Below are 21,079 nucleotides of genomic sequence, written 5' to 3'. Positions count from 1 at the left end.
ACAATTGTTGGAAAAATTACTTGTGTCATGCACAAAGTAGGTGTCCTAACCGACTTGCCAAATCTATAGTTTGTTAACAAGAAATTTGTGGAGTGGTTGAAAAGCAAGTTTTAATGACTCCAACATAAGTGTATGTAAACTTACGACTTTAACTGTAAGTATATTTTAGCAGTTACATCTACTTTTGATACTTAAGTATATTTAAAACCAAATACTGTTAGACTTTTACTGGGTCTCTTCTACTTTTACTTGAGTCATTTTACATTTACATTTTAGTCATTTAGCAGACACTCTTATCCAGAGCAACTTACAGTAGTGAATGCATACATTTCATTTCATTTAATGCATTTTTTGTACTGGCCCCCCGTGGGAATCAAACCCACAACCCTGGCGTTGCACACACCATGCTGGCGTTGCAAACACCATGCTCTACCAACTGAGCCACAGGGATGGCTTAATCTTCTATTAAGGTATCTTAACTTTTACTCAAGTATGACAATTGTGTACTTTTTCCACCACTGTATGTAACTATATAGACTTCCCCCCACTACTTCATACGTCTGTGTGTGTGTTTTGAAGTGTATTAGGGGGGATCGAAAACAGTGCGGCCTTGGTCAGTCCAGACACGCTGGTGGCTTGTTGCTCCGGACTTCTGTTTGTTTTCGCACCATTTGTCAGCCCCTCAGACAGACTGCTGCTGAAGGATGTGAGTCCAAACAAACCCCCGCTGCATAAAGAAGGATGGAGTGCCAGGGAGAAGAGAGGGAAAGGAAAAGGGAAAGTTTCTAGGCTGGATAGATAGATACAAACGCTGGTTATGGATGGATGCTGCGAAGGAGGATAAAGCCCCTGATCTTCTTTTCCACATCTCTCTCTCTCTCTCTCCATATTGGTGGGTGGATAGTGCATCACCGTGTGATATCCTCACCCATAATCCTGGTTAGTAAATGTGTATTCAATTAAAATGGGCCAGGACCCCAAGGTGATGCACTATGCTAACCTGCCACTTTGTCAGTGTCGACAAAGAAGCTGAGCCTGGGCCTAGTCGAGTGTGAAATTAAACAGGTGATAAATTCCCCCGTACAGCCAACAGTGGGGACACTGTCATTTTTCATTACCACTAAATAAAATGGGGAGAAAACACTTCCATTTCTCCTTGTGACTAATGAATATGATTTTTAAGTTGGGTCTAAATAAACAAATAAATCACTCATTCAATTCGCCAGAGAATTCTGTCGGTACTAAGCTACTACCCCATGAACAAAGCCCTGGCTTCTAGTTGAAAGGTTACTTATCTATTCCAGGGGCAAGAGGAACGGTGACAATGCGTGGAATAACGATATGGGGCAGTGTGTTTGTGTGTGTGTATGTACTATAGGTGCTGCTTGTGATTATAATGATGATATGGGGCAGTGTGTGTGTGTGTGTGTGTGTGTGTGTGTGTGTGTGTGTGTGTGTGTGTGTGTGTGTGTGTGTGTGTGTGTGTGTACTATAGGTGCTGCTTGTGATTATAATGATGATATGGGGCAGTGTGTGTGTGTGTGTGTGTGTCTCTGAGTGTGTGTGTATGTACTATAGGTGCTGCTTGTGATTATAATGATGATATGGGGCAGTGTGTGTGTGTGTGTGTGTGTGTGTGTGTGTGTGTGGGGGGTGTATATACTATAGGTGCTGCTTGTGATTATAATGATGACATGGGGCAGTGTGTGTGTGTGTCTCTGAGTGTGTGTGCATATACTATAGGTGCTGCTTGTGATTATAATGATGATATGGGGCAGTGTGGTTGTGTGCGCACGTGTGTACAACATGTGCAGTGTGTGTGTATCATGGCACATTTCTTCATGCTACACATACAAAAGGTTACTCGATTCAGTCAATGAGATTATTTTAAATCGACCACAACCAGCTGGGAGTTAAGAGCTGGCGAGCAGAGCTGCCCGTAAACAGTAGAGTAGATAATGGCTCAGTGAGAGAGAGAAAAAACCCAGGTGTCAGGAATCCCGCTTCCTGAGTCTGTTTCTGCCTGAGCTGACTGTTTTTTGTTTGGAGTGTGGTCTAAGGTTCCTGAACGCACCCTGTCTGGTTGCTAGGCAACGAAGTTAGGCGGGAGATGTAGTAATTACCCGCACCTGCATCTCATCAACCTTCTGCACACCTGGTCCTGATCATCACCTCTTCTTAAGCCCTGACCTGACATCCATTCCCTGCCGGATCGTTAGCAACGAACAGTATGTTGTGTCAGCGTATCAGCCTCATGTTTCCTGAGCTAGTTTTGTTGTTTTGTACTTGTTGCTGGTTACTCACTCCCGTTTACTCTGTCTACAGTCATTCTCCCGGAACATTCAACTCCCTTGCCTGGCCGTCGGTGGATACAGTGACTTCATTGGATCAACCCATTTACTCTCATCAACTCACCTCCGCTGCCGCTCCGTCTCCTGGATTACTCAATATACACATCAAGACTACCAATAAATACTCACTTTCATTTTACTCACCTTGTCCTGGTCTGCTTCTGGGTTCTGTTTTAGAGAATTGTGACACCAGGACAGACTACTCTCACCCATTTACCCCCTTCCTCCCTCTGTCCATCTCTCAGTCCCTTCATCTAGCTCTTTCTCTACCCTTCCATCCCTATATCACTATCTCCCCCTCTTTCCAACTCACCATCTCTCAATTTTCTCCCTATCCACCTCTCCATCTCTAACCCTGTCTATTTTCTCCATCTCTCTCATAATTTCTGGCATGTGAAACCTGCTCCGCGTTCACACTTCCTCAGACGATGACGATAGTCTCGGTGAGGGTGACTAAGTCTGGCCACAAGGGACTATCACTGACATTGTCTGCATGACAACTGTACGGTGACAAAGAAACCGAGAGAGAGAGAGCTGATTGTCACAGAGGGGAGCAGTAGAACCTCTGGAACTGTGCTAGTAGGACTGAGGAGAGCAGCTCCACAAAGGATTTACATTGTGAACTAGGCTGCTACTTATGAAGCAAGTCATTTTTAAAAAGCACTCTGTGTCTCATAGTTTCGATCTTCTCTTCCCGATCAGTGGTGACCACAAGTTAGTTTTGTCCTGACAATGGGAGATACTTACAGTATCAATAGGATTTATCAACATCACCAGTTATCAACAGTAGCTACCAAAACAAAGTGGACAACGACAAGTCACTGGAAAGAAAATATGATTAAAAACAGTTTATATTTCCTAATGCCTACCTTCTTCGCAGCTGCCGAGCTTGGCCACCTCGATCTTCTTCTTGAGGACGCAGGATGCCAAGCCCAGCTCGCAAGTGTTGTCGTAGGTCATGCCGTTGCTGCCACACACAGGCGAGAAAGCCTGGCCCTGGCACTGCGTGCACTCGCACTTGTTCTGGATGCATTGGGCCCCCCAGGCACACACAGAGCTGCCGCACGTCACTGTAAACGCACATACAAACACACACACGAACAGAGGAACGCACACACAAAGGGTTGTAGGTGACTATGCAGCGGAATCATGAAGAAAGAATATGCTTGCTAAAATACAACAGAGATACATGTACATTACTTTAATAGACACTGAACAGAAATATAAACACAACATGTAAAGTGTTGGTCACATGTTCCATGAACTGAAATAAAAGATCCCAGAAATGTTCCATACACACAAAAAGCTTTTTTCTCTCAAATGTTTTGCACACATTTTTTCCATCCCTATTAGTGAGCATTTCTCCTTTGCCAAGATAATTAATCCACCTGACAGGTGTGGCATTTCAAGATGCTGATTCAACAGCATGATCATTACACAGGTGCTCCTTGTGCTGGGGACAATAAAAGGCCACTCTAAAATGTCACACAACACGATGCCATAGATGTCTCAAGTTTTGAGGGAGCGTGCATTTGGCATCCTGACTGTGGAAATGTCCACTAGAGCTGTTGCCAGATAATTTAATATTTATTTGTCTACCATAAGCCGCCTCCAACGTCGTTTTAGAGAATTTGGCAGTCCGTCCAACTGGCCTCACAACTGCAGACCACATGTATGGTGTTGTGTGGGCGAGCAGTTTGCTGATGTCAACGTTGTGAACAGAGTGCCCCATGGTGGATGTGGGGTTATGGTATGGGCAGGCATAAGCTATGGACAATGAACACAATTGCATTTTATCAATTTGAATGCACAGAGATACCGTGACGAAATCCTGAGGCCCATTGTCATTTTTAAATATTTTTTTGAGATTCTCTAGATCAACGTGTACGACAGCATTTTCCAGTTCCCGCCACTATCCAGCAACTTCGCACAGCCATTGAAGAGGAGTGGGACAACATTCCACAATCAACAGCCTGATCAACTCTATGTGAAGGAGATGTGTCACACTGCATGAGGCAAATGGTGGTCACACCAGATACTGAGTGGTTTACTGATCCACGAACCTACTTTAAAAAAAAAAGGGATCTGTTACCAACAGTATCTGTGTTTCCAATCCATAGATTAGGGCCTAATTTATTTATTTAATTGACTGATTTCCTGATGTGAACTCAGTAAAGTGAAATCTTTGAAATTGTTGCATGTTGCGTTTATATAGTATATTTGTACAAGCACACCGCTGGTAGGAACACACGGTCACACAGACGCAGAACACACACTTGGTGGTAGCATTACTCACTGCATTGTCCCTGGGCGAGCACATGCAGGTCAAGCTGCTCGGTACAGGCGCGCACATTGAGCTCACACTCGCTGTTGTAGGTGGAGCCGTCGCTGCCACACACCCGTTGGTGGGACTCCACACACTCCTGCGGGCATACACAGCTGCCCGACTGCACGTCGCAGATCGCCCCGAATGAACAGTTGGCACATGCCTCGTCTGGAGGGAGACAGGTATGAGAGATTTAGGGTCTGAGGGAGTACATAAGACCAGTATGGGTAACATGGGGAGAGAAAGAGAATGTGTGTGTGTGTGTATCTATGTGTGTCAGGGAATTTAGTGAGTGAGTTAGTGAGTAAGAAAAAGAGAGAGGGGACAGATACAACCACAACCGTGATGTTACCACGATGCCATGTTTTTACCCCCTTTGAAAGGCTGGTCATGTCAAGAGGCCCCCAGAGGGCCTGCAGACTTTACACATCTGCACGTTTCAGTGTCTGGACTGAGAATACTGACAAGAATCCTTTAGTCTGATCCTTTTCTTGATTTCCATTCAGTTTCTTACCCTCTGCCTTGCAATGCCTAATACTGACATGTTGAGTATATCAATGATGGAAAACTCCCCCTCCCCCGTGCTATTAACCTGTTAATTACACCTTATTATGTATGAATAAAGTCAGGAAGTCAACCCGTGTCGCGCAGGCACTTGCAGTGGTTAGCCCAGCCTGGGGGCCTGATTAAAATATAAATGCAGGCGCCCCAAAAATAAAATGTGGTTGAGGTGGCAGCCAGCGAAGAGATGGAGAATGCATCACTGTGACACCGGCGCACCGGACCCAAGGGCTATAAATCACGGCGAGTGTCGTCCTTTATCAGGGCCCGTGTCCCAAAAAAGGCCTCCCTTCTTTATCTCCCTCCTCTGGCTCTGTCTCGCTCCCTCTGTGCCAGCCAGTGCTGCCGGTCGTTGGTGTCGGCTGATCGGGACACATCCAGCTAGCCAGACCCAACCGGACTGCCTTATTGGCTGTATACATAGGGCCTTGATAGCTAGCACTAACAGCATTAACGTGGTGGGGCGACGTGTCTGACGGGGGAGGGGAGGTTGTAAAAAGTGGCCTTGAGGAGACAGCCATTTCGAGTGATGGATAGAGAGCGAGACGGTGGGGAAAAGAAAAGCTAAAGAGCCTCTCCAGCCTCAGAACGTTACACATTCTCTCAGACGAGTAATAATAGTCCGAGAGACGAGCTACAACCAGGGACGGAGGGAGGGGTTGTTCTTTAACATGAAGAGAAAGAGAGCCGTTTGTTTAGTGAAGGGCTCTAAAATGGCCCAGCCGATAAAGTAGTCCCCAGCCGACCTCCCAGTGCCTGCTCTATTACTATTACTCTGTCCCTCCTCACCGCCTCTCCTCCCTTTATTTGTCTCTCCTCTTAACTTCACTACCTCCCCATTCCTCTCATGTCTCTCCTCCCTTTATTTACCTCTCCTCTTAACTTCACTACCTCCCCACTCCTCTCATGTCTCTCCCGCTCTGCTGCCTGCTTATATTGTCATATTATATCATCTACAATTGCCAACTTGTAAAGTATGTATTGTTTGCAGCAACTGTGAAACACACATTTTTTTGTTCTGTTCTAAATGACTCTCTCCTCTCATCTATATATAGAAAGTGCCTTTTTGAGCGACTGACATCCTTCTGTGGTCTTTTAGCCATGTGTGTCTCTGCCTCTTCCAGCCAGCCAGATACACAAGGTCACCCGATATTCCAACATAGGGAGGAGGAAATACAACAGAGTAATAAAACATGCAACTTCCCACTATCAGACCGTACCGGAGCAGTAAAGATGACTATTTCCCCAAGCAGAATCTTTCAATCTTTTTTTCAAAAGAAAAATCTAATTATGGCCATGCATATAGGACACACACACACACACACACACACACACACACACACACACACACACACACACACACACACACACACACACACACACACACACACACACACACACACACACACACACACACAGGTTGTCTCTGCATTCAAACCCACGTAAGACAAAAGCAAACACACACACTTCCCATCCCCTATAAAGGCTCACAACCACTCTTATCTACCCCCCCAGTATGCAGTGATATGAACGAGCCGTGATAATTAAGCCAGATAATAGTGGAGACAGAAGGAGGTGATGACTCAGTGGAGTTTGAAGAGGCTGTGTAAAGCAGTGCAAACAGCCCAGAATAAACCAGATCACCATCATCATTCCTTGAGCAGGCTTCGCCAAGCACTGCCTGCCTGCCTGCCACTTTTATTGCCCTGTTTCGCTGACTCCTGTTTCTGTGTGGACTCACTGCCATCCATAGTGCTGTGTGTGTGTGTGTGTGTGTGTGTGTGTGTGTGTGTGTGTGTGTGTGTGTGTGTGTGTGTGTGTGTGTGTGTGTGTGTGTGTGTGTGTGTGTGTGTGTGTGTGTGTGTGTGTGTGTGCGTGTGTGTGTGTGTGTGTGCTGTATTACACAAACATGGCGAGGCCCGCTTCTTCCTCGCCTTTTTAAATGAAGACTATTCATTACCCCCCGGCGGCGCCACGACGAGACCTGTCTACCTAACGCTGCCAGCATGAACACAGTTGAGTTTGCCCACCCGGCTCAAACATTCCTTTTGCTCCATTTCCCATTGGAATACATCCTTATGCGCATAGATTCCAATTTGGAAGGGAGGAAGTAATAGTGGAGTCACATTGGCCCCCCTGCCAACAACACCGCAATGGATTAAACATGAAACTCGAGTTGAAACAGGGGGTAGAGCAAGCGGAGAGCTAGCGTAATGTGCTAAGCCAAGCCAGGCAAATGTAATCTCTGTGTGTGTGCTGGTGGTGGCAGATGTAACTGTACACAGAGGCTAACAGTGGTTAAGGTATTGGCAGTCTGTATTAATGGCTGATAAATGGCTTCAGGCATCTCTATTACTCTGTATTATTAGTCCCTCCAGGAAATTGTAATCTCTGTGTCACGTTTGACCAGTATAAGGGTTATTTGTTATTGTAGTTTGGTCAGGACGTGGCAGAGGGTATTTTGTTTATGTGGTTCGGGGTGGTGTTTTATGTAGTAGGGTGTTTGATTTATTATTTCCGGGTTTTTGGGGTTATGTTCTAGGTTTGTATTTCTATGTGGTCTCTAGTCTTTTGTATTTCTTTGTCTAGTTTATTGGGGTTGGACTCTCAATTGGAGGCAGGTGTTTTCTAGTTGCCTCTGATTGAGAGTCCTATTTATGGGTATGTGTTTGGTTAAGTGTTTGTGGGAGATTGTTTCTTGTTTTGCCTGTGTGAGCATGACAAGACTGTTTTGTTGTTTATGCGTTTTTTCATTTTTCTTTGGTGTTCACTTTATTTAAAAATAAATACAAGATGAGCATCCACATTCCTGCTGCGTTTTGGTCCTTTATTCCCGACGACAACCGTGACACTGTGTGTGTACTGGTGGTGGCAGATGTAACTGTACACGGTGGTTAAGGTATTGGCAGTCTGTATTAATGGCTGATAAATGGCTTCAAGCATCTATCTCTATTACTCTGTATTATTAGTCCCTCCAGGAAATGGCAGAGATATTTTGTGATCTTCGCTGGCAAAAACGCTTGATTTTGCAGCTGCAATTCTGATAATTTGCATGGCAATATGCAATGGTTTTGTCCAATTTGCTGCTGAAATGCGCTGACGAGTAAAAGCGTTTATTGAAGTGTGACTTGATTTAACCAGATTATGAGGTACATGTGCATGATTGGTTGAAATTGCAAGCTCTCTTTTTGTACTATGGTGATGAGTCAGTTTTATGCGATAACATTGCGTTGATATTACTATTTTATGCGGAAATAGTGCGGTGATTGGTCAAATTTGCAAGCCCGAGCATAATATGCGGAAATTGTTGATTTGGCAAAAGAATGTTGCAATCGCAGAGTCCTGGAGGGACTGATTAGATCACTCTATATTTGTTTTACATCCATAAGGGTTCAAGTTCCGGTTGCATTGAAACGTGTATCTTTTTCGTGGCTTTCTTTTGCAAAAAATATTTTCTAATAATTGTCAACATACATCACAATAAGGTGTAGGGCGTACACAATAAGGTGTAGGGCGTACACTGTATTGCAGGGAACAATATTATGTCTATTTTTCTCCAGAGAAGTAGCTCAATGTTCCCTCATTGGCACAGACGCTAGCCTAGCTTCTAACTAACATTAGCTAGCTGTCACGCTAGCCAGGTTTCCTTAACAGCTGGTACACACAGCCCACAGCCCTTGCAGATAGGACCACGGATTGCCCCGGAAGTGTGACTGTTTGAATCACTGTTGTTTGTTGCTGTTTCAATCTGCCCTGCGACCTGCCCTGTCTGGAACTGTGAGGAGTAGCAGCGTAGCCTACGTTACTAGCAAGACAAAAACCAAAGCCGATGGAAGTACATCAACGGTGTCTCTTTATCACAGCTGAAGGTTCTTTTAAACAAACAAAAATAGTTCTACAAGCAGTTGTTACAACAAGAAAATAGCTTCAGGTGTTGTGTCCAAATACTGGAGTCAACTAATAAAAGAATGGACGACCTGACCAGAGGTATCCAGGACCTGAAGAACAGTTTGCAGTTCTCCCAGGGTCATATCAATGAGTTCACAGTGCCTACGGCAAGTATTCAGACCCCTTTACTTTTTTCACATTTTGTTATTTACAGCCTTATCCTCATCAATCTACACACAATACCCCATAATGACAAAGTAAAATGTTTGCAAATGTACACTACCGGTCAGAAGTTTTAGAACACGTACTCATTCAAGGGTTTTTATTTATTTTTACTATGTTCTACATTGTAGAATAATAGTGCAGACATCAAAACTATGAAATAACACATATATAGAATCATGTAGTAACCAAAAAAGTGTTAACCAAATCAAAATATATTTTATATTTGAGATTCTTCAAAAAGCCACACTTTGCCTTGATGACAGCTTTGCACACTCTTGGCATTCTCTCAACCAGCTTCATGAGGTAGTCACCTAGAATGCATTTCAATTAACAGGTGTGCCTTCTTCAAAGTTAATTTGTGGAATTCCTTTCCTTCTTAATGTGTTTCTATTGTGTTGTGACAAGGTAGGGGGTGTATTCCCGAAGATTGCCCTATTTGGTAAAAGACCAAGTCCATATTATAGCAAGAACAGCTCAAATAATCAAAGAGAAATGACAGTCCATCATTCATTTAAGACATGAAGATCAGTCAATATGGAACATTTCAAGAACTTGCTTCAAAATGTTTTAAAAAGTTGCTTCAAGTGCAGCAAAAACCATCAAGCGCTATGATGAAACTGGTACTCATGAGGACCACCACAGGAATGGAAGACCCAGAGTTACCTCTGCTGCAGAGGATATGTTCATTGAAGTTCCCAGCCTCAGAAATTGCAGCCCAAATAAATGCTTCACCGAGTTCAAGTAACCGATACATCTCAACATCAACTGTTCAGAGGAGACTGTGTGAATCAGGCCTTCATGATGGAATTGCTGCAAAGAAACCACTACTAAAGGACACCAATAATTAGAAGAGACTTGCTTAGGACAACAAACACAAGCATTAGACCGGTGGAAATTTGTCCTTTGGACTGGAGTCCAAATTTGTGAGATGCGGTGTGGGTGAATGGATGATCTTCGCATGTGTATTTATCACCGTGAAGCATGGAGGAGGAGGTGTTATGGTGGAGTGCTTTGCTGGTGACACTGTCTGTGATTTATTTAGAATTCAAGGCAGACTTAACCAGCATGCTCCCACAACATTCAGCAGAGATACGCCACCCCATCTGGTTTGGGCTTAGTGGGACTATCATTTGTTTTTTAACAGGACAATGACCCAACACTATTTTAACAAGAAGGAGAGTGATGTAGTGCTGCATCAGATGACCTGGACTCAATAACCCAACCTCAACCCAATGGAGATGGTTTGGGATGAGTTGGACCGCAGAGTGAAGGTAAAACAGCCAACAAGTGCTCAGCATATGTGGGAACTCCTTCAAGAGTTCTCACAAAGCATTCCAGGTGAAACTGGCTGAGAGAATGCCAAGAGCGTTCAAAGCTGTCATCAAGGCAAAGGGTGGCTATTTGAAGAATCTCAAATATAAAATATATTTACACTTTTTTGATTACTACATGATTCCATATGTGTTATTTCATAGTTTTGATGTCTTCACTATTATTCTACAATGTAAAAAATAGTAAAAATACAGAAAAACCCTTGAATGAGTAGGTGTGTCCAAACTTTTTACTGGTACTGGATGTGTAACTGATAGATACGCACACTACATGATAATGGTTTTAAATGTATGTAAAATGTAAAGTCTTTTGTCTGTAATGTATTTTCCGTTATGTGTCAGACCCCAATAAGACTAGCTGTCGCCATTGGCATCGGATAATGGAGATCCTAATCAAATCAAAAGCTATTACTTTTTTAGGACCAAATGGCTACATGCAGGCAACATGCATGAACTTTACTAAGTAGCCTATAAGTGAAGAGATGTAAATATTTATTTGAATTTATTCACATCTGCTCTGTGCTTAGTTAGTCTACACATGACATGGCAGCCTACTGTACATGTTCCTTACTATACAGATACAGTGGGGGAAAAAAGTATTTAGTCAGCCACCAATTGTGCAAGTTCTCCCACTTAAAAAGATGAGAAAGGCCTGTAATTTTCATCATAGGTACACGTCAACTATGACAGACAAAATGAGAAAGAAAATTCCAGAAAATCACATTGTAGGATTTTTAATGAATTTATTTGCAAATTATGGTGGAAAATAAGTATTTGGTCACCTACAAACAAGCAAGATTTCTGGCTCTCACAGACCTGTAACTTCTTCTTTAAGAGGCTCCTCTGTCCTCCACTCGTTACCTGTATTAATGGCACCTGTTTGAACTTGTTATCAGTATAAAAGACACCTGTCCACAACCTCAAACAGTCACACTCCAAACTCCACTATGGCCAAGACCAAAGAGCTGTCAAAGGACACCAGAAACAAAATTGTAGACCTGCACCAGGCTGGGAAGACTGAATCTGCAATAGGTAAGCAGCTTGGTTTGAAGAAATCAACTGTCGGAGCAATTATTAGGAAATGGAAGACATACAAGACCACTGATAATCTCCCTCGATCTGGGGCTCCACGCAAGATCCCACCCCGTGGGGTCAAAATGATCACAAGAACGGTGAGCAAAAATCCCAGAACCACACGGGGGGACCTAGTGAATGACCTGCAGAGAGCTGGGACCAAAGTAACAAAGCCTACCATCAGTAACACACTACACCACCAGGGACTCAAATCCTGCAGTGCCAGACGTGTCCCCCTGCTTAAGCCAGTACATTTTCAGGTCCGTCTGAAGTTTGCTAGAGAGCATTTGGATGATCCAGAAGAGGATTGGGAGAATGTCATATGGTCAGATGAAACCAAAATAGAACTTTTTGGTAAAAACTCAACTCGTCGTGTTTGGAGGACAAAGAATGCTGAGTTGCATCCAAAGAACACCATACCTACTGTGAAGCATGGGGGTGGAAACATCATGCTTTGGGGCTGTTTTTCTGCAAAGGGACGAGGACGACTGATCCGTGTAAAGGAAAGAATGAATGGGGCCATGTATCGTGAAATTTTGAGTGAAAACCTCCTTCCATCAGCAAGGGCATTGAAGATGAAACGTGGCTGGGTCTTTCAGCATGACAATGATCCCAAACACACCGCCCAGGCAACGAAGGAGTGGCTTCGTAAGAAGCATTTCAAGGTCCTGGAGTGGCCTAGCCAGTCTCCAGATCTCAACCCCATAGAAAATCTTTGGAGGGAGTTAAAAGTCTTTGTTGCCCAGCGACAGCCCCAAAACATCACTGCTCTAGAGGAGATCTGCATGGAGGAATGGGCCAAAATACCAGCAACAGTGTGTGAAAACCTTGTGAAGACTTACAGAAAACGTTTGACCTGTGTCATTGCCAACAAAGGGTATATAACAAAGTATTGAGATAAACTTTTGTTATTGACCAAATACTTATTTTCCACCATAATTTGCAAATAAATTCATAAAAAATCCTACAATGTGATTTTCTGGATTTTTTTTCTTCTCATTTTGTCTGTCATTGTTGACGTGTACCTATGATGAAAATCACAGGCCTCTCTCATCTTTTTAAGTGGGAGAACTTGCACAATTAGTGGCTGACTAAATACTTTTTTCCCCCACTGTATATGCCTATGCCGTAGACCACATTTACAGTAAAATATAATTTTATTCAAACTAAAGCTGCAGAGAGTGAACTCTGGCTGATGACTAAGAGCAAGGAAAGGACATGGAGCAAACAGTTTGTTGGTAAAAGGAAAATGTTAATCATCGTCATCATCAATTACCCTTTATGGGAAAATGAGCACTAGAGATGCCATTAACAAGTCTAGCTAAAATGGCTTCGTCAAGTGGATTAACCAAGCTTTAGGGAAGAAAAAGAAAACAGGCAATGAAATGAGTGCTTGCGGAAGCCAGGATATTTTTACCCCGGTGCTCGAGAGCAGACAAAGACTCATGACTCAGTCACCATTTAAACAGCATGGCTGTTCCCCCTCTCATTGGAAGTAGATCGCATCTTAAACAAGAAACACTAAAGCTAGTTAGCAACTTCCTTCCAACAGAGACAACAAATGGAATCCACAAGTTCATCTGACTCTGGGGAAGTTGATAAAGGGCCTCCCAAAGTATCCTTTTAAGACCAGGAGTTTTTCCCTGACCACATCACATGACCTCATACCCTAGGGCCCAGAGTTATTCCTGTTTTCCTGGTCAGGTCACATGGTCAGGCATGTACTGTCACGACTTCCTCCGAAGTCGGTCCCTCTCCTTGTTCGGGCGACGTTCGGTGGTGGACGTCACCGGTCTTCTAGCCATCGCCGATCCACCTTTCATTTTCCATTTGTTTTGTCTTGTCTTCCCACACACCTGGTTTCAATTCCATCAATTACATGTTGTGTATTTAACCCTCTGTTCCCCCCCATATCCTTGTCCGGTATTGTTTATTGTAAGTGCTTGTGCACGTTATGTCTGGTGTGTGTCGGGTTTTGTACCCATTTATTGATTGTTCTGTTTTCCGGTGGTTTTTATTATTAAACTGCGCCGTTGGAAACACAGTTTTTGCTCTCCTGCGTCTGACTTCTCTGCCGCCAGTACGCACCCCTTACATGTACAGTATACAGACATAGTGTACTACTGTATAGTCTGGTACTCACCGCAGGGTCCTCGGTGCTGGATGTGGATCTCCCTCTGTAGGGCGCAGCCCGTGGCCCTCATCTCGCACTGACTGCCGTAGCTGTGGCCATCACTGCCGCACACTGGGTCGGGTGTCTGGATGCAGGCTTCAGAGCACTCACATACGGGCTTGTCGTTCTTCACCACACACACAGCGCCAAACTCGCATGCCTTTGCCAGGCACGGGCTGGGCTCGTGCAGATCTGAGATGGGAGACAATTGGGGTTAGCATTGATGGGGGTGAGGGAGCGGTGAGAGAGGTTGAGGGAGAAGGATGGGAATTGAGGGGTTAGGGGCTGAAAGATGGGGGGCGGGGGCTAAAGGCAGGAAGAGTGGGGTACTCGGCATAGGTTAAAAAGAGAGTAGAGGTTGATGGAGGATCAGAAGGTTTGAAAAAAGGGGGCTGGCGGGTCAATGTGAAAGTACTGCTAATCCCCCCCCCCCCCTTTTTTGTGTACCTGCACAAACCTATGGTCAAGTCTGAACATGTACCAGACTCTCATCCATAGTACTTGATTGATACTACCTGTATCAATCAACTCTCTCCAGGTAATCTCATTGGATCATACAGAGGGGTCAGGGCCAATCACAGGTGGCAGACACCTCTGTATGAGCCAAATCAGAGGTGGCTGACCTCTCTGTATGAGCCAATCAGAGGTGTCTGAGCACATTGTATGAGCCAATGACAGGTGACTGACCACTCTGTATAAGAAACCCACACCCTAAGGTATATGGGTAAAAAACATAGACTTGTGGCACGGATAGAAAATTGTCGAGAAACTTTTTCTATTTATGGGGAAGTAAACGGGCGCTGATTAATTGATGTTTCCAAGCATGCCGTTCTTCAAATGAGGCCATTTGCATCTCACTGATAGCCTGTGAGAGAGAGAGAGAGAGAGAGAGAGAGAGAGAGAGAGAGAGAGAGAGAGAGAGAGAGAGAGAGAGAGAGCTATCGCTACGTGGATAGAAAAGAGAGGGAGGGAAGAAAAGCAACAGAGGAGAAGAAGAAAAAAGAGAGCTCTCTGCTTAATAATTCACAAAGCCCAGCTCCTGGGCAGAGACAGATATGAAGAAGCGGGAGAACATCAGAGAGAAGGTGTATGCATGCCACTCTCTTCTCCGGCCGCTCCACTACAATTGTTTTTTATTTAACCTTTATTTAACTAGGCAAGTCAGTTAATAACAAATTGTTATTTACAATAATTGCCTACCTCGGCCAAACTCGGACGACACTGGGCCAATTGTGTGCCGCCCTATGGGACTCCTAATCACGGCCGGATGTGATTCAACCTATAACTTCATTAAATTGGGGGTTAGCAAAGAGACTGCCAGGGCTTCTGAGGGGAGGAGTGGGATGGCGTTCCGTGTGGTGCCGGTTCTGCCACTGCCAGGCGAGGTGGGAAGTGGGTCAGGATCGGGAAGAAAGAGGAAAAATAACGTAGACGACAATGTGATCTGAAGTGATCCAGCTAATGTTGTTTCATCATCATTGCCTCCTTTTCCTTCTTCACCCCCCCAATCAATTATTCATCAAAATTGTTGTCGAGGTTAGACGTACAGGTCACTGCCATAATAATGGAAAAACTTTACAAAATGAGGGATGCCTCCACACAGGTGTGGTTCCTAAGTTAATTAAGTAATAAGCATCCGATCATGCTAAGGGTCATGTATAAAAATGCTTTCAGGCCATTATTTTGGCTACCAAGGCTATGACCCCATAGGATGACAATGCCCCAGCCACAAAGCATGAGTAGTCACTTAATGGTTTGATGAGCATGACAACGATGCAAACCATATGCAATGGCCGTCTCAGTCACCAGATCTCAACCCGATCGAAAACTTATGGGAGATTCTGGAGCAATGCACGGAGAGAGTTTTCTACCACCATCAACAAAATACCAAATGATTGCATTTCTCGTGGAAGAATGGTGCTGCATCCCTCCAATATAATTCCAGACACATGTACAGTCATGGCCAAAACTGCTGCCTCAGTTTGTATGATGGCAATTTGCATATACTCCAGAATGTTATGAAGTGTGATCACTTTGCATGACAAAGTCCCTCTTTGCCATGCAAATTAACTGAATCCCCCAAAAACATTTCCACTGCATTTCAGCCCTGCCACAAAAGGACCAGCTGACATCATGTCGGTGATTCTCTCGTTAACACAGGTGTGAGTGTTGACGAGGACAAGGCTGGAGATCACTCTGTCATGTTGATTGAGTTCGAATAACAGACTGGAAGCTTCAAAAGGAGGGTGGTGCTTGGAATTATTGTTCTTCCTCTGTCAACCACGGTTACCTGCAAGGAAACATGTGCCGTCATCATTGCTTTGCACAAAAAAGGGCTTCACAGGCAAGGATATTGCTGCCAGTAAGATTGCACCTAAATCAACCATTTATCGGATCATCAAGAACTTCGAGGAGAGCGGTTCAATTGTTGTGAAGAAGGCTTCAGGACGCTCAAGAAAGTCCAGCAAGCGCCAGGACCGTCTCCTAAAGTTGATTCAGCTGCGGGATCGGGGCACCACCAGTACAGAGCTTGCTCAGGAATGGCAGCAGGCAGGTGTGAGTGCATCTGCACGCACAGTGAGGTGAAGACTTTTGGAGAATGGCCTGGTGTTAAGAAGGGCAGCAAAGAAGCCACTTCTCTCCAGGAAAAACATCAGGGACAGACTGAAATTCTGCAAAAGGTACAGGGATTGGACTGCTGAGGAATGGGGTAAAGTCATTTTCTCTGATGAATCCCCTTTCCGATTGTTTGGGGCATCCGGAAAAAAGCTTGTCCAGAGAAGGCCATCAGTCCTGTGTCATGCCAACAGTAAAGCATCCTGAGACCATTCATGTGTGGGGTTGCTTCTCAGCCAAGGTAGTGGGCTCATTCACAATTTTACCTAAGAACACAGCCATGAATAAAGAATGGTACCAACACATACTCCGAGAGCAACTTCTCCCAACCATCCAGGAACAGTTTGGTGACGAACAATGCCTTTTCCAGCATGATGGAGCACCTTGCCATAAGGCAAAAGTGATAACTAAGTGGCTCGGGGAACAAAACATCAATATTTTCTGTCCATGGCCAGGAAACTCCACAGACCTTAATCCCATTGAGAACTTGTGGTCAATCCTCAAGAGGCGGGTGGACAAACAAAAACCCACAAATTCTGACAAATCCAAGCATTGATTATGCAAGAATGGGCTGCTATCAGACAGGATGTGGCCCAGAAGTTAATTGACAGCATGCCAGGGTGGATTGCAGAGGTCTTGAAAAAGAAGGGTCAACACTGCAAATATTGACTCTGCATCAACTTCATGTAATTGTCAATAAAAGCCTTTGACACTTATGAAATGCTTATAATTATACTTCAGTATTCCATAGTAACATCTGACAACAATATCTAAAGACACTGAAGCAGCAAACTTTGTGGAAATTAATATTTGTATCATTCTCAAAACTTTTGGCCATGACTGTAGAATCTATGCCAGGGTGCATTGAAGCAGTTTTTGAACGTGGTGGTCCAACACCCTATTAAGACACTTTATTTTGCTGTTTCCTTTATTTTGGCAGTTACCTGTATGTTAGGCGTATCGAAAGGGGGTGGATTAACTTGAGGTTGGGTTTTTATTTTTATTCATAGGGGACAATGCACATTAATGAACAACAATATTACAATAATGCAACATCCATGTAAATATATCAGGGTTAGCCAAAATCTAATTTGCACCCGTAGTCCCAGGGCAACTAAGGACAATTACACAGCCACAATACACATACTCACTACAACAATACAATACACAAATACATTACATCAAATAATATATAATATATAATTCTAACGACAACAACAACACTATCATCAACTGTCGTCTTACATATGAGGAACCACAGAGAACCATCAGTGCTGCTTTTCAAATCCATGGGCATTGCATTCCAGTATATTGTAACTCTAACAGAAAAGGCAGATTGGCCAATTTTACTGTGTCGCTAAGGCACAACTCCTCTAATTACTGCCCTTGTTATCCTGGAGGTGCTTTCCGTGAGCATGATATGCCGGCATAGGGGTGGAGGGGTAAGACCATGCAGGATCTTAAAGACATGACTTGCATCTAAACTCAGCAAAAAAGAGACGTCCTCTCACTGTCATCTGCGTTTATTTTCAGTAAACTTAACATGTGTAAACATTTGTATGAACATAACAAGATTCAACAACTGAGACATAAACTGAACAAGTTCCACAGACATGTGACTAACAGAAATGGAATAATGTGTCCCTGAACAAAGGGGGTTCAAAATCAAAAGTAACAGTCAGTATCTGGTGTGGCCACCAGCTGCATTAAGTACTGCAGTGCATCTCCTCCTTATGGACTGCACCAGATTTGCCAGTTCTTGCTGTGAGATGTTACCCCACTCTTCCACCAAGGCACCTGCAAGATCCGGGACATTTCTGGGGGGAATGGCCCTAGCCCTCACCCTCCGATCCAACAGGTCCCAGATGTGCTCAATGGGATTGAGATCCGGGCTCTTCGCTGGCCATGGCAGAACACTGACATTCCTGTCGTGCAGGAAATCACGCACAAAACGAGCAGTATGGCTGGTGGCATTGTCATGCTGGAGGGTCATGTCAGGATGAGCCTGCAGCAAGGGTACCACATGAGGGAGGATGTCTTTCCTGTAACGCACAGCATTGAGATTGCCTGCAATGACAACAAGCTCAGTTCAATGTGTGTCTGGGATGACTGTGTTACTCTGGTTGGACCTTGTATTATTTGAGTCAGGTTGAAATAATCTGTGAGTTTTTTCCTGCAAGTTTTGTTTTCCCAGTTTATATTGAAATCGCCCATGAAGATGATCTCCTTCTTATGATCACATTCTTTAAGCATGGCATTTAGATGGTCATAAAACGAGATATCAGATGTTGGTGGTCGATATAATCCAATAATAGTGAGAGACATACGAGGGGAGAGGAAGACATTCAGCCCCATACATTCAATGTCATTGGCATGTTTCCATATGATACGTTTGCATTTAAAGTTATCTTTCATGTACATAAGCAATCCACCCCCTCTGCCCTCTGCCCTGTCCCTCCTGAATATGAAATATCCAGGGACATTAAAGGCAGAAATAGGAGAAGATTTCTTCAGCCATGTCTCAGAGAAAATCTAGATTAGAGTCGTTCAATAAATGTTCTACCTGTTCACTCTTAGAAATAATGCTATGAATATTCAGATGACCTCCAAATATTCCTCTAGGCTTGGAACGAGGGTCCCAGAGCATTTTAGCCTGATTGACGGTTTTTAAAAGTTTCATGGTACAATGTTTTCTAATCGCTGGGTTAAGGGAACTGAGTTTCTGACTCGAAGGCAGGTTTTGTTTGGGACATGTGTCAAGGGTTGGCATTCAAATTGAATTATCAGCAGATTGCTCATTCTCTTGAATACGTGGGTGGAACGGATTGACAGTTGAAACCCCAAGGCCTCGGGAGACTGTGACGTACAGTATGTCCTCGTCTAGCCAAGCGGACAGGAGAATTATGCAGGGTGTCGAAGCCATGCGAGGGAGGCTCATTGGCATGCTTTGCGGGTGGGGGCATAACGCGGCATGTCGGCCGTTAGGGAGAAAGATTATAAGCCAGGGGAAGAGGATGCAAGGATGCATTTGATCCGCGGCTTCCCAGCGAGCGTGAGGGAGTGCTGTCATTACCCTGATTATTATGGGATTAGACTAGCATCTCGACAGGCGCTCCGTTTAAGAAATCACTGTTGTTTCATTTTGAAAGCACAGGTGCATTTAATACTCTTAATATTCCCCTCCCCATGAGCCTCAGCCTTGAGCTCTGGGTAAAATCATCAACAGATAGCAGAAGGCAATTTACCTATGTGGCGCTATCTCGCCCATGAAATACCAGTGACGTCATCTCGAACTGTTAGGGAGAGAAGCCCTATGTAGCAGTTTGATAGCTAGCATCATGTCTAAAATCTCAGGATTGTGGTGGCTTACCATTGTCTCCATGTTGGGGTGTAGTTTGGCTGCAATGCAGAGGGTCCGCACACAACAAAGAACGTTTCTAAGTTATTCTATGCTTATTTCTTATTTCTTTATAAGTGCAGAACAAACGTTCAGGCTGTCATCAGTGAGATAGTGTCACTTCACAGGACAAGAAAGCCAACCTTGATTCGGCACTTAAAGAAAAAGAGAATAGCAAAACAACAAGATAAGGGCCTGGCCGATACTGGTGTGAGGAGGAGCATTGCCTACTGGCGACCATAATTTAACACATCTAAACAGATCATGTGCAAGGATGAGCGAGGAGACAAGGCTCTCAGTTTTTGTAATTGGAATGTTGCGGCTTAAGCAGTGGAACACTGCTATTGATTTCTGTGTTGTGGGAATGCCGGTGGTTTGAAAGAGCTGCGAAATTGGCATGTAAATATGTAAGTAGTGGAACTGTGCCTAATTTTGCCAGGCTTAAAAAAATATATATTCTGCCTGATATTTATTTTCTCACTGTGTGTATGTAGCGCTGGAAACAGAGGGCAATCCATACACACACTCAAGGCCTTCAAATGGATTCACCAACCCATTTCCCAAGGCCCGGCTCCCTAACATACAACTGCAGCCTCAGATAACGCTTTTGTCCCTGGTTCTCTTTGTTTCGACACCAAAAAATAAGATGAAAAGAATCCAAAAAGCTCTTTATTCTTTAATGCTCATTCCTTCTGGAGGCACATTTTTTCTTCCAGATTTATTAAATAGAAGAAGCAAAACTCCCACAGTTCTTGGTGAAATAATCTTAGTGAGGGAGAGATAGTGATTAGAGACTTTGAGAAACGTCCAGCAGCCCTTATACCCGGCTTTGGTAATTGAGATGGCTTATATATTCTCAGTTGGTAAAAAAAATCTTAAGGAACTGAAAGCGTCTTTTCTCCTTCAGAAACAGTGAGGGAGAATTGGAAACAGCAGCCTGCCATCCCGGAGGCCTGGGTAGAGATGGTAGTGGTGGCTGTGCTGTTCAAGGACTGGAGCTGTCGCAGTCATATGCCTCAGTAGAGAGGGACATATACTGGGAGGCTGCAGTAGTCAGTACACACACACACACACACACACACACACACACACACACACACACACACACATACAAGCATCAAATGCACACATGCTATT

At 44.1% G+C, this 21,079-nt stretch overlaps 1 protein-coding gene across 1 annotated transcript in view; it reads right to left on the bottom strand.

The window, feature by feature from the left end:
* The window catches only part of LOC106566949 (agrin), a 408,999-nt gene that overhangs the window by 106,870 nt on the left and 281,050 nt on the right, over positions 1–21,079 (bottom strand). Inside the window, exons 8-10 of the mRNA XM_045692759.1 lie at positions 13,900–14,121; positions 4,648–4,845; positions 3,221–3,421 (exon numbers count right to left, since the gene is read on the bottom strand). Coding sequence (XP_045548715.1) covers positions 3,221–3,421; positions 4,648–4,845; positions 13,900–14,121 — 621 coding nt within the window. The remainder of the gene's footprint in view (positions 1–3,220; positions 3,422–4,647; positions 4,846–13,899; positions 14,122–21,079) is intronic.

This window comes from Salmo salar, chromosome ssa13 (assembly GCF_905237065.1).
Source record: "Salmo salar chromosome ssa13, Ssal_v3.1, whole genome shotgun sequence".
Taxonomy (NCBI): Eukaryota; Metazoa; Chordata; class Actinopteri; order Salmoniformes; family Salmonidae; genus Salmo; species Salmo salar.
Note: the sequence above shows the minus strand (reverse complement) of the source record. Positions and strands in the feature narration are given on the sequence as shown.